Raw genomic sequence first — 21,235 nt, 5'->3', positions numbered from 1 at the left:
AATATAGATATAACAAGACGTATTCGCATGTACATACATTGTACACTAATTGGCTATCATCAATACCATATTGTGTTTGTAAGAATTTTTTCATATTTTATTTTAATCGAAAGTGTTCATCGGCCTAAGGTTTATCGCCGAGCAAGTTGGAATGGCGGTAGTGAGAGATTAAAGACGTCTGAGCTACGTTTATTTACAGCTGCGTTTCTCAAACGGTGGGTGTCGCAAGCAGGTTTTCAGAGGTCACGAGCAATCTACACTGAGTCAATATTTTTTTAGCCCCCAAGGTACCCGAGAGATGCACATATAATTTTTGTTTTTAACTATGATGAATTGTTATTTATCCTTGTAGAAATAATGGGTGAGGGGGGAGGGGTCGCAACGACCAAAGAACGAATTCGTAGGTCATCTGGTAAATCCGGTCGGTAAACGCTAGTTTTAAGATATATTTTTAAAATACTGGAGATATACGTTGCAACACTATAAGCTACAAGTTTTAGTTCACTTAATGTTTTACCTGTGAAATATTTAAACCGTTATTTAAAAATAGACTAACCACATACATTTAAAGCCCTGCTTACTATTACACTAATTGAAAGTGTTGAAATTAAACTAATTACTAAGATTATAAGATTGTTAACATCTCTTTTTTTGAAAAATCTAATGTTAGGAATGCTCATATAGAGAGATTTTTCAAGTTTCGATCTTTATTTTCGCGTACACTTAAGTGAGTGTTCAATATCAATTATCAAGAGCTCATAGAAAGTTTCCAGTCGCATGCCAACATATATTTGAAAATTTTTCATAAAAGACAAAAATACAGCTTTGAATACGATGTTAAAAAGTGTTCGGTGTGATAAGAAAATTTGAATACATATTTTCTTTTTGTAACTGTACGTGTTTCTCAACGAAATTAGAAAAACAAAAGTGAAATAATTTGCATAATATTTTTATCATTATTTAACTGCAGTTATGCATTTAGCAAGTATAATATTTTTATGTTATTAAGTCGCATAACAGCGAATAACTTAATAAATACACGTAGCATTCCGAAAATTGTTTGATTTCAAAGTTCAAGTTTAAGGAGTGGAGGTTTTATAGATATATAGAATTTTATAGATTTTTATTGTATGTTTGAAATATGAAACTGTAAATATTAAGTTCAAGTTAAATTATGAAATAAACCGTTCAGAATGAGCTTCTTAAGTGTTTGTCGTAAAAACGATCCACGCATGTTCGATAGTGTCGATATTGTCCGACAGACCGTAGTTATAAAACAGAGGACAATATGAAGCTTTTTTAAAAAATATATAACTTTTTGGAACTTAAAATAGCTGGCAGTTAAGTTTATAAAGTGAATATGAGGTTGTTGAGAACAGTACTACAATACAATCTTATGTTAGAATGATAACATTCAAGTTGTTATATAAAGCGCATTGGAGTGATTTGTATACGAAGTATATATTAAGCATACTATACAGTGTAGTAAATGCGTATTAAAGACTTATCCAGATTTACGCTTATACTTTGAGCATACTTACTCACAGGCTTACTTTTAGCATCATTGGCATTATAGGATGGCGTAGCATCTATACAAAATATACGGTGTAAGAAGCAGTGAGCATGGCCAGGTTGGTTCAAGCGTTCGATTTGTAGTATGAGGGTCGCAGGTTCGAATCCCGGTCGCACCAAACATTGTTCGCCCTATCAGCCGTGGGGGCGTTATAATGTTTCGGTCAATCCCACTATTCGTTGGTAAAACAGTATCCCAAGAGTTGGCGGTGGGTGATGATGACTAGTTGCCTTCACTCTAGTCTTACACTGTAAAATTAGTGATAGCTAGCGCAGATAGCGTTGGTGTAGCTTTGCGCGAAATTCAAAACAAACCAAACAACTGCATCTTTAAATTTGTTTCTTTGCAATAACGTAGCTTTGATTCATTTCATAAAGTATTATAAATTCCTGTCCCCCAATGTCTGCGGTATGTTTGCGAACTAACAACGCTAAAAACCGGGTTTAGATAACCGTGATGGGCAGATCAGAGATACCCCATTGTGTAGCTTTGTGCTTAATTCAAAACAACAAAAACAACTATAAATTTCTTTCAGCTATTTTTTTTCTTTCGTACGGATTTGATACTAAGTTTTTGTGAGGTTCTTTATTTCAACTAGTAAAACCGTATTGTACACTGTATCCTTATAACTGTTTCATATTTTGTGAGGTCCGGCATGGCCAGGTGGGTTAAGGTGTTTGACTCGTAATCTAAGGGTTCTAGGTTCGAATCCTAGTCGCACAAAACATGTTCACCCTTTCAGCCGTGGTGGCGTTGTAATGTTACGGTCAAGCCCACTATTCATTGGTAAAAGAGTAGCCCAAGAGTTGGTGGTGTGTGGTGATGACAAGGTGCCTTCCCTCTAGTCTTACACTGCTAAATTAGGGACGGCTAGCACAAATAGCCCTCTTTTAGCCTTCTGCGAAATTAAAACAAACAAACAAGGAACAGTGCGGAGAAAGTTCACTAGATTATCATAAAACTGATTAGATGATCAACTAAGAATTCGTTAACCGTGTGTTGCAAGGGGCCTGTAAAATTAATTTTTGAACTCTCCATTTTCTACTATAACATTATACTTGTATAGGAAGTGAAAACGGAGGAGTATTTTAAGACCAGGTTTCACTTTCTATATGTACAATCGAAAGCAAGTCATGCAACATTTCCTGAGTTAACTCTATTTTTGAAGATTAAAAGCTGGCCTGTACATAAGATTAATATATATTCATTGTTAATACCTTAAGATTTCTGTTAGTGAGCATCTGGTGCTACATTGATATAACCGCTACAACCATGGAATTACTTTTCATCCTGTAAGCCAGTACTTAAAAACCCTAGAGTTTAGACAAGATTATTCAACTTCACAGGCACATGCCACAGAGCAAAGACATTGTTGTGTAGAACAGCTGCAAGGCATTCAACGCTGAGTTTTTATTCTTCGCAGGCCCACGTAATCATCACTTTCATCCATAAGTGGTTTTATTGCAGGATATGTTGCGATTAGTGTGAAAACATGATGTCTTCTTGCATTTTTGACTTATTTCCGATCGGTTTAAAACAGGATGGGTTGGTTTCAAATGCTTTTTTCCAGGCATACTCTCGTAATTTGCCTTATTAAGTTGATGTTTAAGACGGTGCGTCGAGAGAGCAAGAGACTTGTTATTGTCCCGTTTTAAAAGTAAGGTCAAGACAGTGTGCGGAGGAAAGATGAATCTTACCCTAGGCCCAGTTTGTGTTTATGGTGGTAATCAAGACAGCGTGTGAAGGAAGGATGAATCTCACTCTTAGCTCGATTTTTAAGTAGGGTGAAGATCAAGAGAGTGTGTGGAGGTAGGATGATTCCCATTCTTGGTCCCTTGTTTAAATAAGAAGTTGGACAAGACAATGTGCAAACAAAGGAAGATATTCGTTCTTGGCTTGTTTTCATCAGATCTCGTGTGTTGTTTATTTCACATTGGCTTTTGCACACTTTGTACTTCTTACAAACTATTTTGTGTGAAGTGTGTGTAGGTTTTGTTATAGTGATATTGTTTTTAAAAGTGCCAGTCTATTGTTTTTTCTAGTCATAAAGCTATTGGTTTACCCACAGCCTATCATCTAACATATGTAGTTCAGGAAGGAGAGAGTAGACCTGCTGACCCAAGCTGTTTCAATATCGTGGATCTGAATTTATCGTAATTTATCCTTTATATCCCATTTGAACTGTATCTTTATACTTAGCATCGTGTATAAATGGATAGATAAATACTAGTTCATCTGTGTGAGGGGCCAGAGAATAATAACGCACTCTTCCACATCAGCTGAAATATGAAAGATAAGTCTCATACTTTCCGAGGTGGTGTAGAGGCTTTTCTCTGATCCTGTGTTTGTTACTTACAAAATGTCCTGACTTTGATTTAAATCACCAGTCACAACTAATGTTTCAATAAGAGAACTGTAGGGATGCTATAAACGTCAACCAGTAGACATTGTTGACATCTCCCCATGTGAATTACATGGTTTATATGCTTCAACATTATTTTACTATAGCACGAATACAATCATGTTCATAAAGTCAAGCATCAGAAAAACCGTTGTTTCCTTTTCCCAGATTTAACTTCTACTTACTGTTGTTATTATTATTATTTAACTTTGGCTAATTTCGATATTTTTAATAATTTTATGGCTAAATATGAATTCTGTACTCAAAGTACACATTTATTTATTTAAACTTTTCAAAAAATATTAAAATATCGCATTTAGTTGCAAGTTTTTTTCCTTTTGCATTTTTTTCATGCAAGTTAATGTTACATAAAAGACCTATTAAATATTTACAGGTGTGAATACAGTTTGACACTCGTTTCCTCGAACCTCCACACACCTGACCTTCGAATATTACCAGATGCCAAATGTTATTGAAGAGATGTAACATAATAACTGTTAACCCTAATTTTCAAATTACAATGTTTATTTGATAAGGCTATGGTGAAATGTTCGATTTATCACTGTTATATGAGTAGGACTTAATATCATTTATTATAAAATGTTTTTGCGTTTAGTCGCATATGTTTAAAAACAAAACAAGAACATAATTTTGAAGCGAAATCATATTTTTAAAAACAGTGAAAAAAAAGCGAATCAATGAAAGTATACCAGTGATAGATTGGAAAATACACCCAACTGTAGTTTCTCTGCAAAATCTAGAAATATGACGTTATGTTTTTGTTAAGTTACCTTCAAAGAGACGCAATTTTTCAGAGTTGAACAACTGTGGGTAAATGTTGTAAGCTTAATTTAGAAATAAAGTATTTGTTCATTTTATGTCTCGCTACGTGACAGTGCATATAATAATAGAATTTGTGCTGAAGGCGTAATTACACCTGATGCCGTGTGATTATAATTTAATCATTTTTTTTATGCATAATGTAGATAAGAAATGTCATATTTTTGAGTTACAGAAACTATATGTTCAAGCTTAACCAAATTTGGTGAGAAAACAAAATCCATCTACAGTGAAGCAAAATGTAGTATAAAATATGTTATGATAATTAAAAATACGAGTTATTCAAGTTATTTTAATTTTTACTCAGTAACATAGTTTTAAAACCTTCCCTCGTCCTCCCAAATTTTTACGAAAAATCGTTTGTTATATTGTGAGTCGTAGCGTGTCTCTTATCTCGTTATTTCCCAATACTATCTGTGTATCGTGGAAATTCAGTTGATTTGAACTCGTCGGGATGAAGTACGATACATACTGTCAGAAGAATCTAAGATACTAGTATTGAGAAAAAATTACTTCGTAATTTTTGCTTTTGTTCGAAGACTACTTTGAATACACTATATATAAGATTATTTGATAATTTATCAAATTGTTCATTGAAAAATCTAGTTTTTGTTTAGAAATCAAATATATCGTATTCGTCGAGTAAATATAGTTTCTTATATTTAACTGTCTGTGTTCTTTTACAGTAGATGTGTAATATAAAGTCGATGCTGTATTGTGCATCCGTTATTCGCGCTTCCCACTTTAGATTTATGAGGATAGTCCAGGTCGTAAAGAGTAGCTCAAAAGATGGTTATGTATGGTAGTAAATAGCTGGCTACCTTATCCTTCGTCCATCACCCAAAAATTGAAGACTGCTAGCGCAGATGACCATGGAGTATATTTTTACAAATTTCCCAAACAACAACAATATAAAGTATAGCTTGAGTTCGGTTCCATATAAGCTTTTACAGCTACTATTGTTAAGTAAATGTTGATAAACGAATTTGCAAAGTTTTAAGTGCTTATGACAGGTTTAACTTCACCACTTTAGGAAGGGAATATTTTCAATGAAAGCAGCTGTTCCATCTGTATTAATTCTTCGCTGCAAGTACTTTTCTTTATCCCGCTGTTCTCTCTAACACGCAGACTAATGCCGAATAGAACTTGTTTTTTGTGAATGTTTGTGTATATATAGATTTTATTTGTTACTTTATTGGGTGTAATATATGAAACGGATTGAGTTTCACTATTTGTTTATATGCAGTTCATGTCAAACTGTGTGCGCTACATTTGTAATATTTCCACTACCCATTGCGGTAGTTCCATTTTACGTATGCGAATAGTTCTGTAGCTGGGTTTCTTCTTTTGGTGTCTGACTGCTCACAGGCGACCTTTAAAATTTTTAAAGCTAGTATTCTTATTAATATGTTTCAGTGCGAGGAACATAATTGACTTGTGCGGAAGTGGGAAGTGCTGTGCTAAAAACATTTCTGTTCACTTATTTTCTTATCCATCCCGTCATCGGTTTATGTTTCAAAATATTTATTTCAAGTAATCCATTGATGTAAGGTCTGATTATAGCTTGATGAATTAAAATGTGGTAACGCAAGTTGATGCCATTATAATATTATTTAAAATTTGTTGAGGTGATAGATCGTCGCCTTCTAGTCGTTCATGGGAGATCAGATAGAAGTCAAAGTTACCTTCCATAACCATTTATTTATAATCAGAACAAATGCACTACACAGCATAGTTCGGAATTAAAGCTAACCGAATAATTATTGTAGCTAATTATTCCTTTTGTTTCTTTTGAAATTCTGTTTGTATTGTGTACTAACTGAAACTAGTAAAAAAGATGACCACATCCAAAAAAATGATCGCTTAAAGATTTGACTATTTTTTGTACGTGTTGAAATATTTTAAGAAATTTGTTTTGAATATTGCAGTTATGCGTAAGAACAAAGGTTATCTTAATTTGTGCTTATAGGTCACGCAGAAGTAACATTGAGCTAGTAAATGTTGGTAATGTTCAGGTTTCAGAAGGGTTATAACCATACTATTATTTACTTGATGTTGTATTTTTGTGGGGTAGTTAAATTCACTTATGCTTGCTTCATTTCATTATTTTGACTTTCAAGTATTTTGCTAGACATGGCTTTGCCGACCTTGTTGGGAAAACATTCCAGGCTTTTGGCAACAAGGCAAATGCCAATTTTAGTTCATCTTGGTTTTGTAAAGTTGTGGCAGGTACACTGATTATGCTGATATATAAGTGAAGAGTACCGGAAAATGAATTTAAATGAAATATTATGTATAAATATACAATCTTTGTAACTTTTTTCAAATAGTAAAAATAACAGTAATTGAAGAATGTTTAGAACAATGTAAGGAAGAGATAAATATTAAAGTGAATGAATTGGATGGCATCCAATCATTAGCGAAGAAAAGGCCTGACTTGTGTCATCTAAAGGTTCCAGCAAATGAACCGAAACAGCTTGCAGAAATAAGATTGATGTATTTGTGTTTATAAAGTCTTGACTTGATATACTTGTAACAAAATAATAAGGGAAACAGAATAAGTGCAAAAAATAAGCCTTATTTAGCATATGGCTGCTATCCTATTTTGATTAAGAAAACTTATTTAAACTATTCCTAATAGATATATCATAACCTTAAATTTACCCAGATGATAGCTAAAATCTATCCAAGAACGAGGCTTTGGCTTACAGCCAGTCTGTGAACGTCTAGTCGTAGCCAGATAAACTACAGTTTTTTTAGCTCTACGTTTTTATAAGAAAAAAATTTACTTGAAGTAATAGAACATAGCAAATCTTAAGTTCTTTAAAACTCAACGATGTTTTTTTTACGCTTTCTTGACATAATGAATTTATTTGTTCGAAGGTTTTACTTACTGTGCCTTGAAAAGTAATTTGTGAGTTTTAGAGGTTTAGTTAGAAGACGGATCTGTTCTTTTATTATTATTATTATTATTACTACTAAGTCCTCGTATAGTGCATGACATTCATTTTCTTGTTTTCACGGTGACGGTGTGTGTATGCGACATTTCGGGATGAAATTTTCTGTTAGTTCACCCTTACTGACCAGTTTCTTTATATTAGAGCAACTAACACAAATATATTGTATAATATTCACTTCCAGGTGTATCGAAGAACTGGGCCATATCTAAGAATTTGAGTATTTTATGTTCATCAGAGGTCAAGATGTATGATTGTTACGAAGAGCGGCAGACACAGATCGCCTTATAAAATACATTTAATAATACTGTTCCAAAATAATTAAAATGTACCATTTGGTGTATTTAATTAATTCTAACTAATTTATAATTAAGTTAAATTTCCAAATATCTTTTAAACCAACTAATATTTAGGTTTGCATAAATCACGTATTAAAATTTCATTGTTAAAATGTCATTCATCGCATTTGTTTGATTATACACTATTAGAAATAAGTTTGGAAACGGGCATATGATACGTGTACAAGAATAACAAACAGCGAGTAATCGCAAATAAATAGTTAACTTGTTAACGATACATTGTACAGAAAATGCAGAAGGAAAGTGGATAAGTTATACTACCCATTAGTATGTTATAGTTCTTTTAAAGACAACAGTACGTTGTTTTATGCTACTATGGATTTATTAGTGCACGACTGAAATGTTGTCGTTTCCAATAATCTATATTATTTCATAGTTCAGCAAAGTCTTATTATACGCCCAGACAGCTTTAATCGTAGTGGGACTTTTTACAGGCCAGGAAATGATTGCGAGTATTCTATGGGCACCTTCTTCCTTTTTGTTATTTATCAATCGCAGTTACTATATGTTTGGCATCAGTGTCTTGCAAAAAGATGAATCCTGACCAAATGGTAAGGGGATGACATGATGGTTAAAAATAAGCATATTCCTGTCAGCCGTTAGGGTTCCATCCATTTTGTATACTGTTCCATTGGCCGAGATGCAGCTCACGTTTATATTGGTCACTGGGTTCCCTTCACTGTAGATGTTATATGTTGAATGTAAAAGTTTGCTTTTTACTACCTGCCATCAATCAAACTGTCGTTAATTTTTGTCTGTTAATAATAAAAAAAATTGAATTCATCCGTAAATATAACTTCTCCATCTTTGTTTAACCCATTGCTTGTTAGCTGCTGCGAAGACAAACTGTATGAATAACAGAAAAATAAAAAAAAAAAAATGTACAAATATCAGCTTTATACGTCAGTTTATGTACTGTGGGGGAAATTTGTATAACTCAATTTTGTATTGGTTTTGCAAAAACAATCTTGTTTAGAAACTGATGACCATTGTTATGATGGTTTGAAAGGGGTTGAGCAGAGTGACATACACATCACTGTATCGGATAATTCGTCATGGACAAACAAACAATTTGACCCGTGAACACCAGGAGAGTTTAGTAGTTCTTGACGGTTATCACCTTTTTCTCTTGGGTACGTAGAAGTACTACTTTATATGATATTAAAAATGGTTGAACAGAAGAATCTGTGCATTCACTGTTAATTTCTAAAGTATTCATATGGAATAGAAGTGCACGCGATTGACGCATGCCCACCTAGTCCCATCGCATCCTGGAGCCAAGTGTATAAATGACGCGTTTATCGCGGTGACCCATATATGTCAGTAGTTTGTATTAAAGCAACACATAAAGAGACATTTAAATACTTCTCGAATGCTAAAAAAAAATATTTAACGGAAGTCGCTAGTGTTCTTCTAAAAGACTCATCTATATTGGTTGGTTTGAATATGTTTGTTTCTGTGTAAGCCTGAGATCAGATAAGTGTGGAACTGCGTCCTTTATTATATTTTGAGAATTCGACTTGCGTAGGATGCGCGTCGCGTCTTTGCTTTACTAGTAAGTTATATCCAGAAGAATTGTACAATGTCGTTTTTTTTTAAATAATAAATTGGCAATATATTTGTTTAAGTTAAACAATTGTGGTGAAAGCATATTAAGCATTTCGCGAAAACCACGGGTAATACAGACACACACGCATATTTTGTAAGTAAATATGCGCGTGCAATGAAATAAGTAAATATATAAATTGGGTGGGTGCGTGATTCAGAAAAGATTTGGTAATTATGAGACAATTTACGCGGTCATTGGAATCTACCACAAAGAAAATTTGTTCTTTACGGTTTTATTATTATATTTTAAATTACATGTTATATATAAAACAACGTCAAAATCTTTATAATTGTTAGGAAAAAGATCGTTTATATTCGTCGTTTGTGCACCAAGTCACATTTCTAACATGATAGAAAAAAACAACATCTTTCATACATGAGTATAGCTGTTGAATACGTTCTTTCAACAATGGGTGCGTGTATGCGCGCTTCCGTATGTTTGCAACAAGGTTATTTTCATAATTTTATCATTGTATGACACATCCAGAGCCCAAGCTAGTGAACTGAAGAAATAAAATAGAGGTATTTTACATTGTTATGGAAGATGAAAAAGTTGAGAGGAAATTAGTTATCGGTCTTTAAAATACGAAGCTCAGTAGATGCAATTAAATTGGATACTTAATTGTTAAAGCAGATAATGAAAGTCTTAGAGTGTAGTAAAATTCCTAAGCTCTATTAATCTTGATCATATGAAAGTGATTTTAAAGTACGTTCAGCAATTACCAAAGCTTCTAAAGAATGGTAATTAGACGAGCTAGTGTATAGATGGAAGAAAATGGGCCGTCAATACCAATGTAGAAAATTGCTTTCAGGCAAGATCTTCCTAGATTTGCTTGATACGCTTGTAGATGAAGCAGACTGTTGGGATTTCCAGAATACGAATATTCCTCGTGCTATTTTTCTTGTAAAGAAAATGCGATAATTACATGCGTATATTCTGTGAAGCATTTTATACGTGATGAGTTAAACTTCAAGAAGTAGGATGGAATGAATTGGAAACTAAAAATCGGAGAATATTAAATGTCATTTACTAGAGACGTAAGAAACAGAACAAATTGAACTTTACAGAATGATTGTGTAGAAAGTTTTACTAACTATCGATCGGGTACTTCTACTTATGAAAGGTAAGAAAAATATTAAATGTTTTCATACCGAAACAATTTGCAAAGGTTTGTGGCTTAAGCACAAGGCTACACAATTGGATATTTGTGGTCTGTCCACCACGAGTATCAAAACCCGATTTCTAGCATTATAAATCTGTAGAAGTAATACTATGCCAGTGGGTGACATTTGCAAAGGACTGGTGGCTATGAGAAAGGCTGAATGCGTATAAGAGAGAGGCCAAAAACATATCTGGTAGAACTTTGAAACAGTTGTAGTTATATTTCCTTAAACTACATTCGGATAAATGTCTCAGGTACGAAATACAACATATACTCAGGAGAGTATGATGGGTAAAATTTCAATTAATTCTATGGGTATCGTAATGATTTCCAGCGGTGCAGCGGACTTTTTACGCTAGAAACCTGGTTTCGTTACCTGTGATGCGCAGAGCACAGATAGCTTATTGTATAGTCAGTCTTGTGCTTAATTACAAACAAAGAACACCAGGATTCTGCGAAAAAATCAGCAGAATACGTGTTATAACTTGAACAGAATATATTTACAGTTCGAAAATACGAGGTTATTAATATTTCGACTATTGTAGATGTAGAATAAAAAATCGTAATAATTATCTTATAAATATTGTAATTTTGAGAAAATTGACAAACTTTTCTGTCTTTAAAACCTGAAGCTTTGTGAATCTTGAAACTATTCAAAATTGTATTTTATCTTTTCGCAAACATAAATGTTCTCGTCAGAAGAAGTTTTGCTTTGGTTTATTAATTGATGCATTGAAATAAGAAGCTATTTATTCTTTAGATGTCCCCCAGTAGCGCTGCGGTATGTCTGCGAATTTACACTGCAAGAAACCAATTTTTGATACTCGTTATGGATAAGAGCACAGATATTCCTTTTGTAGCTTTGTGCTTAACTTCAAACAAATTTGTTCTCCAAATTAAAGGAAGCAAGGTATATATATTATCTCACCAATACATGTAATGGTCAGAAGTACACTGAACAATCTGAAGGTCGACGTTTTTATTTTTTTTTTTTTTTTTTGGGGGGGGGAGCTCCTAACCTAAGGAAATTGGGAGGGCCATATCATCATTGCTTCCAGTACCAATGACTTTGCCGAGTCAAGCAACTGTAATCAAGTGGTGCAAGCTTAATTTAGAAATAAAGAATTTGTTTGTTGAATCTTCAACTTACTTTGAAGTATTAGTGGTTTTAACGAAATGACGTCCTCCGCTTGCAGGCCCGGCATGGCCTAGCGCGTAAGGCGTGCGACTCGTAATCCGAGGGTCGCGGGTTCGCGCCCGCGTCGCGCTGAACATGCTCGCCCTCCCAGCCGTGGGGGTGTATAATGTGACGGTCAATCCCACTATTCGTTGGTAAAGAGTAGCCCAAGAGTTGGCGGTGGGTGGTGATGACTAGCTGCCTTCCCTCTAGTCTTACACTGCTAAATTAGGGACGGCTACCACAGATAGCCCTCGAGTAGCTTTGTGCGAAATTCCCAAACAAACAAAACAAACAAACAATCCTCCGCTTGTAGAGCGGTAAGTATACGGATTTACAACGCTAAAATTAGGGGCTCGATTCCCTTCAGTGGGCTCAGCAGATAGCCCGATGTGGTTTTTCTATAAAGAAAACACATACATTTAACGAAAAGATATCGGCGAAAGATACTTTTATAGTCACATAGTTATCAATTTTACATAGTTAATGAACAAAAAGTGTTTGAATTGCCTCGATATCTATGTAAGATTGAAAAAAAAGGAAAAAAAGTGCAAATGGACAACTGCCCAGGGACCTGGGCAAATGGAGATAGACGAGTTTTTATTTTAAATTACGATTTGTTACAAGAACTAATGCCCACTTTTATGCTATCGACTGTATGTAGCAAAGCGTGTATAAGGGAAAACGTATAATTTCATCTCTGTTCCTCATACATTTTGCATATCTTGATCAATTAGAACCAAACTTGAGTAAGTGATATAGAATGATTTGAAGAAGGGAGTGAAAGTTGGATACACCCATATTCTACAACATAAAATGTCAGTACGTGTGTGTATGTGTTCTTTATACGTTTTCACATGTTTTGAAATCAATCAGCACCAAATTTGACATAATAACACAAGATGATGTAAGGAAGGTCATAGGGGAGTTAGACCCCCATGTAATTTCATGAGAACAGTATGTCTTTCTTTTAAGCATTTGATGTATTTTTATTGCACTTTGGGAATTACTATTTGGGAATTGTATATTCACGATGTTTAAGTGTAATTCACAATGTATATAGGTGAGCTATGAATTAACATTTTTAATAGATGTTGTAATATGTAGCATCGTTTGTTAGGACTTCACGTCATCAATTTTGAGTGAAATAAAATAAGCTGAAAGATTCTGTCAGATACACTGCTGGCCAAAATCTTGAGGCCAATGAACGTAAAAAATATGCATTTTGCGTTGTTAGACTCAATCACTTATTTCAGTAGAGCATCGAAAGATGAAAATAAGAAAAGGGAAAATAAAAATAGTTTTTAGCATTTAATAGGGAAAATGTGAACACTATGAAATTAGCCTAAATACAAGTTGGTCAAACGTTTAAGACTATAACAAAAAGAAGTCCTAAACAGGGTAGGAAATGTCCAACAAGATGTCTCAGTAGTGAGTTATACGACCGTCATTGTGAATAACTTCAAACAATCGCTTTGGCATGGTCGATATAAGCGTTTGTAGAAGGCTGGCTGGAATGTTATTCCAAGTGGTGAAGATGGCTTCACGAAGATCATGCATTGTTTGGAATTGACGTCCATTTCTATAAACTCCCCTTGCCATCCGCCCCCAAACATTTTCAATGGGGTTCAGTTCGGGCGAACACGCTGGATGGTCCAAAAATCACGTTATTTGCCAGGGAAAAGTCCTTTGTCCTGCGGACGTTGTGGATTGCAGCGTTGTTCTGCTGAAAGATCCAGTCATTTCCACACAAGCGAGGGCCTTCAGTCAATAAGGATGCTCTCTCCAACATGCCAGTGTAGCCAGCCGCTGTTTGACGCCCCTGTATAACCTGAAGCTCCACTGTTTCATGGAAGGAGAAAGCACCCCAGATCATGACGGAACCTCCTCCACTTTGTCGTGTAGAAAATGTCTCTGGTGGGATATCCTAATCGTTCCAGTAACGTTAGAAGCCATCTGGACTATCCAGGTTAAATTTTTTCTTATTAGAGAACAAAACCTTCGTCCACTTTTCTTCGTCCCATGTTTGGTGTTTCCCAGCAAAGTTTAACCGATCTGTTTCGTGGCGTGGAAGGAGGCGTGGCCTTTGAAGACGTTAACGGATTTTAAAGCCTTTCTCTCGTAAATGCCGTCTCATTGTTCTTGAACTGCATTCTGCGTTCGTAAGGGCCTTAATCTGGTTTGACAATCGGCTCAACGCCGGCGCAATTTTCTTGGGCCAGACCCCTTGAAATTCTGGTTCCCTTTTCCTCAGGGTTTTTTAAGACATTTGCAACAGCAGTTTTACTACGCCCAATTTACCAGTGATGGCACGTTGAGAGATGCCTTGCTTTTGCAGCTTGACAATTCTGCCACGTTCAAACTCTGTCGATTTTTTAGCCTTTGCCATGTTTTTACCCAATGTAACACAGGAGATGTAAGTGGGGGATGTTGACAACGCTAATGCTTGAACACAAATAACTAAGTTTCGTTACGTGTTTATCGATTAACGCTTCGTTTCAGTATGATCTTAAACTTTTGACCAGCTAGTATTTAGACTAATTTTGTAGTGTTCACATTTGCACAATTCTAAAAAGTTTTTTTATTTTTATTTTCCCTTTTCTTATTTTCATCTTTCGAAGCTCTACTCAAATAAGTGGTTTGTCTATAAACGCAAAATGCATATTCTTTTCTTTATGTTCATTGGCCTTAATATTTTGGCCAGCAGTGTATATCGTAGACAGAAATGTTAAGGAAGTAATTGATCATTTGGTACTGTCTGTTCTGTAAATTTTCAGGGTGTGTATAATAACATATTTAACGGTAATAAAATACCTTAGAAACCAGTAATATGCTATGAAAGTAATAATAATATTTTTTTTTATTTGATATGTTTTATAAAGAGAATTTCTTCCTAAACAACTTAAATTCTTGGATAGTAACTTTCAGTATAAAAACCTTTGTAAACGTTTTCTTCTTAGAGAAAATAGCTTCATTGTAGTATTTTTCATCATGAGGACTTGTGTTAAGATTCGCTTCTTAAGTTGTGTTTTTTTCACTGAAACGACTGTAATAATTAGCAATTACATATACACATTTCACTGTTTTTAAAAATCGAACTAATATTTTAGCGTTAGTCTGTTTTTTATCTGCTGCACAGCGGCTCACAGAGTGGCTCTTGTTTTTCAAGTATAAACTTTTAGCTCATAGTTTCGTCATCTCTTGATCGATTTGAGATCTAATTACAGTTTTAGATTCGGGAGGTCAAACTAGTTCGATTGATGTATTTGATCACGCTCAAGGTCTCTTATCTGAATTTACTCAAATATTTCTTTAAAGAATTCGAAGTGTCGTGGCTATTGACGATTCCCTCTTGTTTGGTCGGTAGCTGCCCGCGTCTGGTTTAGCCTAAGTATTATTTTGTGAAATTTCTTGTGTGGTTTAAGATTAATGCTGATTTTATAAAATCTGTAAAATAAATTTAAAAGTCGAAATATAATCTTTAAAAAACTTAAAATTAATTTAAATCCTGAACACTTAATTAAAGTAAGGCTATAAATGTCTGCATAACAGCCTTAAAGTTTCCATGGCTGTAGGTAAGTCTGGAAGGTTGCACTGAACAGGAATGATATTTTGTACATAACTGTTCCGATTTTTTTATTCTTCTTCATATAAGTATTATCCAACATCTGCAGCGATTGTTTCTGGTTTTGAGATAAACATTTCAATTATACGATGGAATTATACGTCCATTGATACGATGGAGTATCAATGATGTTATTTCCCTAAGCTTGTAAATTTGCACTGGAATGACATAGCGTTATCTGAAGTTGAAATTATCGTGTACAGTATCTCTTTTATAAGTGTTTTGTAGTGTAAAAATATTTATGTACTAGGGAAGTTGTTAAGATTATAATGTAGTTTAATTTACATCGGTTGTTATGCCAATCGAGAATGTTATTTAATTCACCGAGGCTGTATAATTGAGTTATAGGAATGTATCTTAAGACGGGTAGTATGGGTAAAACTACTTTTACCAATAAAGTGCTAATATCCATACCAGCCGTCCTGAGATACATTTTTACGTTAAGTGGGTTTCTCGCCATCACGAATGAGTTTGCGAAAATGTTGTGCGACTCTACGAGTTTGGAGAGCTAGAATTAAAGTACGTTACACTTCGTTTGATGTGTTGAAATAATCTGTTGTAAAGTTATTGAACTTAAGTGTATAATGTTCAGATGTTACAACACGTTCCAGGATATAGATTAATCCTGTTGATTAGAGAAAAATCGTCTATATTTGATACCTGAGGATAGACTGAAATCGTTGCATGATTTCATTTTTCTAGTAAAACATTATTTCTACTTTGGCTCTTTTATTATTATTATTATTGCATTACTGTAATGTACCCACAAACTGATGAAAGCCTTGCATTTTGTTTCAGATTTCCAGAAGTTAGAAAGAGAAGCACGAATCTGTCGTAAGCTTAATCATCCAAATATAGGTAGGTGAGCAGTTTCTTTGCATGTTCTGCATAATTTATAACGCTTGTTTAAATTAATTATTTGCCCTTGTATATTTCGGTATGTTGTTATATTCAATGATAGTGGTTTCTGTCTCTGAAAATGTACGTCTATCTATTGAATCATTTGTGGTTCTGAATGGTGATTTGCTTATTGTGTATTCTTTCCTCGGGCTTCATTGTTTATTATAATTATTCATTAATTAGTTGTAACTCCACGCGGACTTGCATGTAAACTACCTTCTTGTTCTTAGTGTAATGGACGTAGTGTATATGTCACTATCTATGTATGTAACCGAAATTCCTTCGCCGTCTATTGAATGGCACCACAAAGAAAAAAAAAACAATTTCACATCTCAGGTATTCGAGGTGCAAACAAATAGGAAAATAACTGTGGTATGTGTAACAACCATTATCTAAAAAATGAAACAGTTTTAAATAAAAATACTCTACTCACAACAGAACGTGACTCTCAGTCGCACTTTGAATATACAAACCATTACTGTTTATATCGGTAAAATGTATGAACATTTTGAGATCTGTGCGTTGAATAATTTTGATGCAGCGAGTTGCATATGACGAAAGAGCACAATCTGAACAGCTTTCTTGCTCAAGGTCGCTCAGATGAATTTACTCTAATCCTGCCTGAAGATTGTGTGTTTTTGCTTCTTCACAAAATCTTTACATTTTTGCTATGATTAGTAACTACTAGCACAAACAGTTCCCTATAGGGCAGCATTTTTGCTGGTGTCTTTAACAATATTTTCTTTTTCTTAGTCATTTAAACTAATAAAGTTCAGCATTAGTTTTATATAAACAATAATAAACACTTGTGAACCAACATATATTGGAACTGTAGGAAAAATGTTTATTGGTATTTTTTCCGTTAGAAAATATATTGTCCACAAAGGTTCATACTCCTGATTTCTTTATTCTAGTTTAGACATGTGGCAGTGTTGAGAAAATACACCTATATTTTATATCTTAGAAGACATATAATATATGATGTACATATTCCAGTTTTGAGTTGCAATGGAAGCACATACATAATCATAAATTATTTTATAGTGTTTGTTGTCTTTACCCGACGTTTATTATTATTGCCACATATAATTAATTGTCTGATTGTAGTTAATCTGTTATATATAGAGCGTGAAAGGAGTACTATTTCGAAGTAGCGCTTGCCTATGAAAATACTTGTAACCATGTTTAAACTACTTAAGAAGTATAATCAGGTGATAATACGGAGGTATAGATATTATAGGATTCGAAATTGAATAATTTTTCTTTCTTTATGTACAGTGTTATACAGATGGATAGTGTAAAATAGGAGATATCTTGATCCACTCGTGATTTGTTAAAGAACAATCATTGGCAAAATTAAGCTAGAGAATTCTGGGTTGCCACTTGATACTGAATATGGCAGACATAGTGTGGTTGGCATATTAGTACATGTTCTTTATTTCTTTTCATGAGTGGTTAGAATTACCAACATGTAGTTTTCTATAACACTCAGGCAGATATTTTAATATTTCTTTTGTTAAAACTATCTACATCTTTTTAGACATTTAAGAGTTTGTAGTAAATTACAGTAAACAAGTTATTTTACTTGAGTTTTCTAAGTTTTTGTTATTGCCTGTGAAATTTGCCCTGCATACATTTAGCGTGACTTCTGTTGTAATTGACTTATTACATGACTTCACTAACTGTAACTGGAATTACCGATAGAGTACAATCATATCAGCCTTTTAAAAGCGTTTACTTAACCTAGTACCAAGTTCTTTGTGATTCTGTAACTTTGGCTCTATAAGGATACTTGATAACATGAGCCATACAAAATAATAAAAAAAATGCCATCAGTTTACTACAGTGGCTTATTGCCGTTCGATTCCTGTTAGTGTAGTCCCTTTGTTGGTCAGCAGTAAGTTTAAGAACTTACCAAACTAAGTGTCCGAGGCTGTATTCCATGTAGTGGACAGAGTGCATGTAACCTATTGTGTAGGCTAACGCTGAAATTTGTTAAAAACGACTCGTATATATTTTACATGTATTATACAAAAGTGCTTCTACCCAATTATTTCAGTCGGTTTATTGTAGGCCCGGCATGGCCACTCGATTCTTAATCTGAGGGTCGCGGGTTCAAATCCCCGTCACACCAAACATGCTTGCCCTTTCAGCCGTGGGGCGTTGTAATGTGACGGTCAATCACACTAATTGTTGGCAAAAGAGTAGCCCAAGGGTTAGAGGTGGGTGGTGATGACTAGCTACTGCTAAAATTAGGGACGGCTAACGCAGATAGCCCTCGAGTAGCTTTACGCGATATTTAAAACGAACCAAACCAGTTTCTTGTAACAGGCAAAAATTAGAAGTTGCTCAAATTAGTATAAAATGTGTCCACCGCTACTAGCAAGCGACTCGATAACTTGAGGATAATTGGAAGCATTTGCTACTTAAATACTAGTTGACATCTTGTATGAAATTACACGTGAGGTTGATGGGTTGTTTAAAATATTTATTATATAATCCGATAATTGAAAACAACCTATATAATTATTCCGTATAACTACATATATTCCTTTTGTCAACAAGAAGTATTCCTCTATTGTTGTTGTTTTTAAACACTTACTAGTTAGTAATGTAGGGGGGAATGAGAAGGAAAAGCTATTTGAACGTTTCTTGCATCAAAGAAGTTACACTAAATTTGTAGTAGTAATATTTTATTTACTGAGTAAGTGTTTGTGCATTTATTTTATAGTACCGTGAAATGTATACTTGGAACATACTTTGTGTTGAGAAAGAGACAAATGTATTTGTATAAATGTGTTTCAAAACGCACGTTACACGACATGAATTTGTAGTCATCGCTCGGTAGGCTTACCACGCGATTCGTGGTTATCGTACTGGGCTGTGTACGGATTTGAAGGTCTGTGCGACATTTCACTCTGAACATTCGTCGCGTGTGAAAGACAGTAAACTTCAACACCTCGTTTTAAAACGGACAAAACCTGTATAGCGACCGGTCTTATTACTTTCCGCATGGTCAATAACCTAAATATTATAAATGGCCACAACTTAACTTTAGAGGTCTCAGACTTATCCAGCAAGACCATTTAGCTTGATCAAGGTGCGCGTTTGTATTGAAACTACCAAATATTCTAAAATATGTTAAAATACTAAAATTATACATCTCAGGCTAGTATCATACAATTATGTTCAAGGTTAGTACACAAAGAATTTTTTTTGTGTGCTAGTATTTATGTTAGTCGGATTGAGAGGTTGGGAAACAAGCTTTATCAGTCAATTTGAACCAAAGTATAACAAGTTACTGTTTTAGTGTGAATATTTGTGCCCAGCATAGCCAAGTGGCGAGAGAGTTCGTCTCGCAATCTGAAAATCGCGAGTTTGAAACCCCATTACACGACACGAAACATGCTCGCCCTTTCAGCTTTGGAGGCGTCTTTATGTAACGGCCAATCACACTATTCGTTGGTAAAAAGAGTTATCTAAGAGTTGGTGGTGGGTGGTAATGACTAGCTGCCTTCCCTCTAATCTTACACTACTAAATTAGGGAGAGTTAACGCAGACAGCCCTTGTATAGTTTTGCACGAAATTCAAAACAAAACTTACAACGTACCCACAATGCCAGAATGCGAAGGACGATATTCCAGTAACAAGGTACCAACTGCTGACCTTTAGATACTCATTTCTGCACACTACTCGCCAGCCAGGCTGGATTTATTTTACTGGGGTGATATTCAATGTTTGTAACAGGATGATAAAAAAAAAATCCTGGAAATTCAATTGAACATGCTGGTTTTACAAGTGTCTTGCCATACAATAGTAAATCGTCAAGAGAAATTCTACAGAAAGTTGCAAGTCAGGACATGCCTCAGAGCGAATAACAAACAAATGACATCTTATACTCTCACAAAAAGAAAAATATTTTTTTTTTAAATTTTTGCCTAAGTAACAAGTTACTAACTTAGAGTCCAATAAAATTTAATTCTAGCGAGATGTTTTTAATGTGTTTCTGTTACGGCAGGAGTCTTAGTTCTTAGTTACGTATGCGCAAACATACTACAGCTTGTGTGCGTATGGAATAAATAAATACACATGTAAGTTTATTTCTTAAGGTAATCGACAGCTACTGAAGAATGTATGTATCCATCATGTAGGAAGACTTTAACTTGGTTTTGGATAGATGCTAATGGGCATATTAGCCGTTCTGTGAGGCCTACAAACTGTTTCGAATGTAGTAGTGATGTGGAACTTAAACTCTACAGTTGATGAATACAGCTTGCGTAGTTTCAACTTGCACCGTATACCGTGTCAAAGCTATGTGACGTTTATTATAAATGTACGTTTATATTTTGTGCCAAAGCATTTGAAGTAAACACTGTACAAGTACTGTGAAATCCTAATAACGTGTCGAAATTTCTCTTTCGGCTTTATTATTGAAAATGAGTGAGTAAATATACAATTGCCTTTACCAGTTTGGAGAAAACCATAAAATAATGTTGTTGTTATATCGTAACAATTAATATTACACATTTTAAGTGAAAAGAGACTCCGTGACCGAGACTTGAACTGGAGATCTATGGCTAATAAAGCGTCTTATACGTGTCATAATGTAGCATGGTGTTTATACAGGTGGAG

The 21,235-nt window shown here is 34.5% G+C and overlaps 1 protein-coding gene across 12 annotated transcripts in view; it reads left to right on the top strand.

Moving 5' to 3' along the window:
* Positions 1-21,235, top strand: part of LOC143252783 (calcium/calmodulin-dependent protein kinase type II alpha chain) — a 135,150-nt gene that overhangs the window by 11,574 nt on the left and 102,341 nt on the right. For all 12 annotated transcript variants that reach the window (XM_076505479.1, XM_076505477.1, XM_076505476.1 and 9 more), the window contains exon 3: positions 16,502-16,561. In XM_076505479.1, coding sequence (XP_076361594.1) covers positions 16,502-16,561 — 60 coding nt within the window. The remainder of the gene's footprint in view (positions 1-16,501; positions 16,562-21,235) is intronic.

The sequence above is a fragment of the Tachypleus tridentatus genome, chromosome 6 (assembly GCF_004210375.1).
Source record: "Tachypleus tridentatus isolate NWPU-2018 chromosome 6, ASM421037v1, whole genome shotgun sequence".
In the NCBI taxonomy this organism is placed as follows: domain Eukaryota; kingdom Metazoa; phylum Arthropoda; class Merostomata; order Xiphosura; family Limulidae; genus Tachypleus; species Tachypleus tridentatus.
The sequence above is the reverse complement of the archived record's forward strand: the minus strand, read 5'-3'. Positions and strand labels throughout refer to the sequence as shown.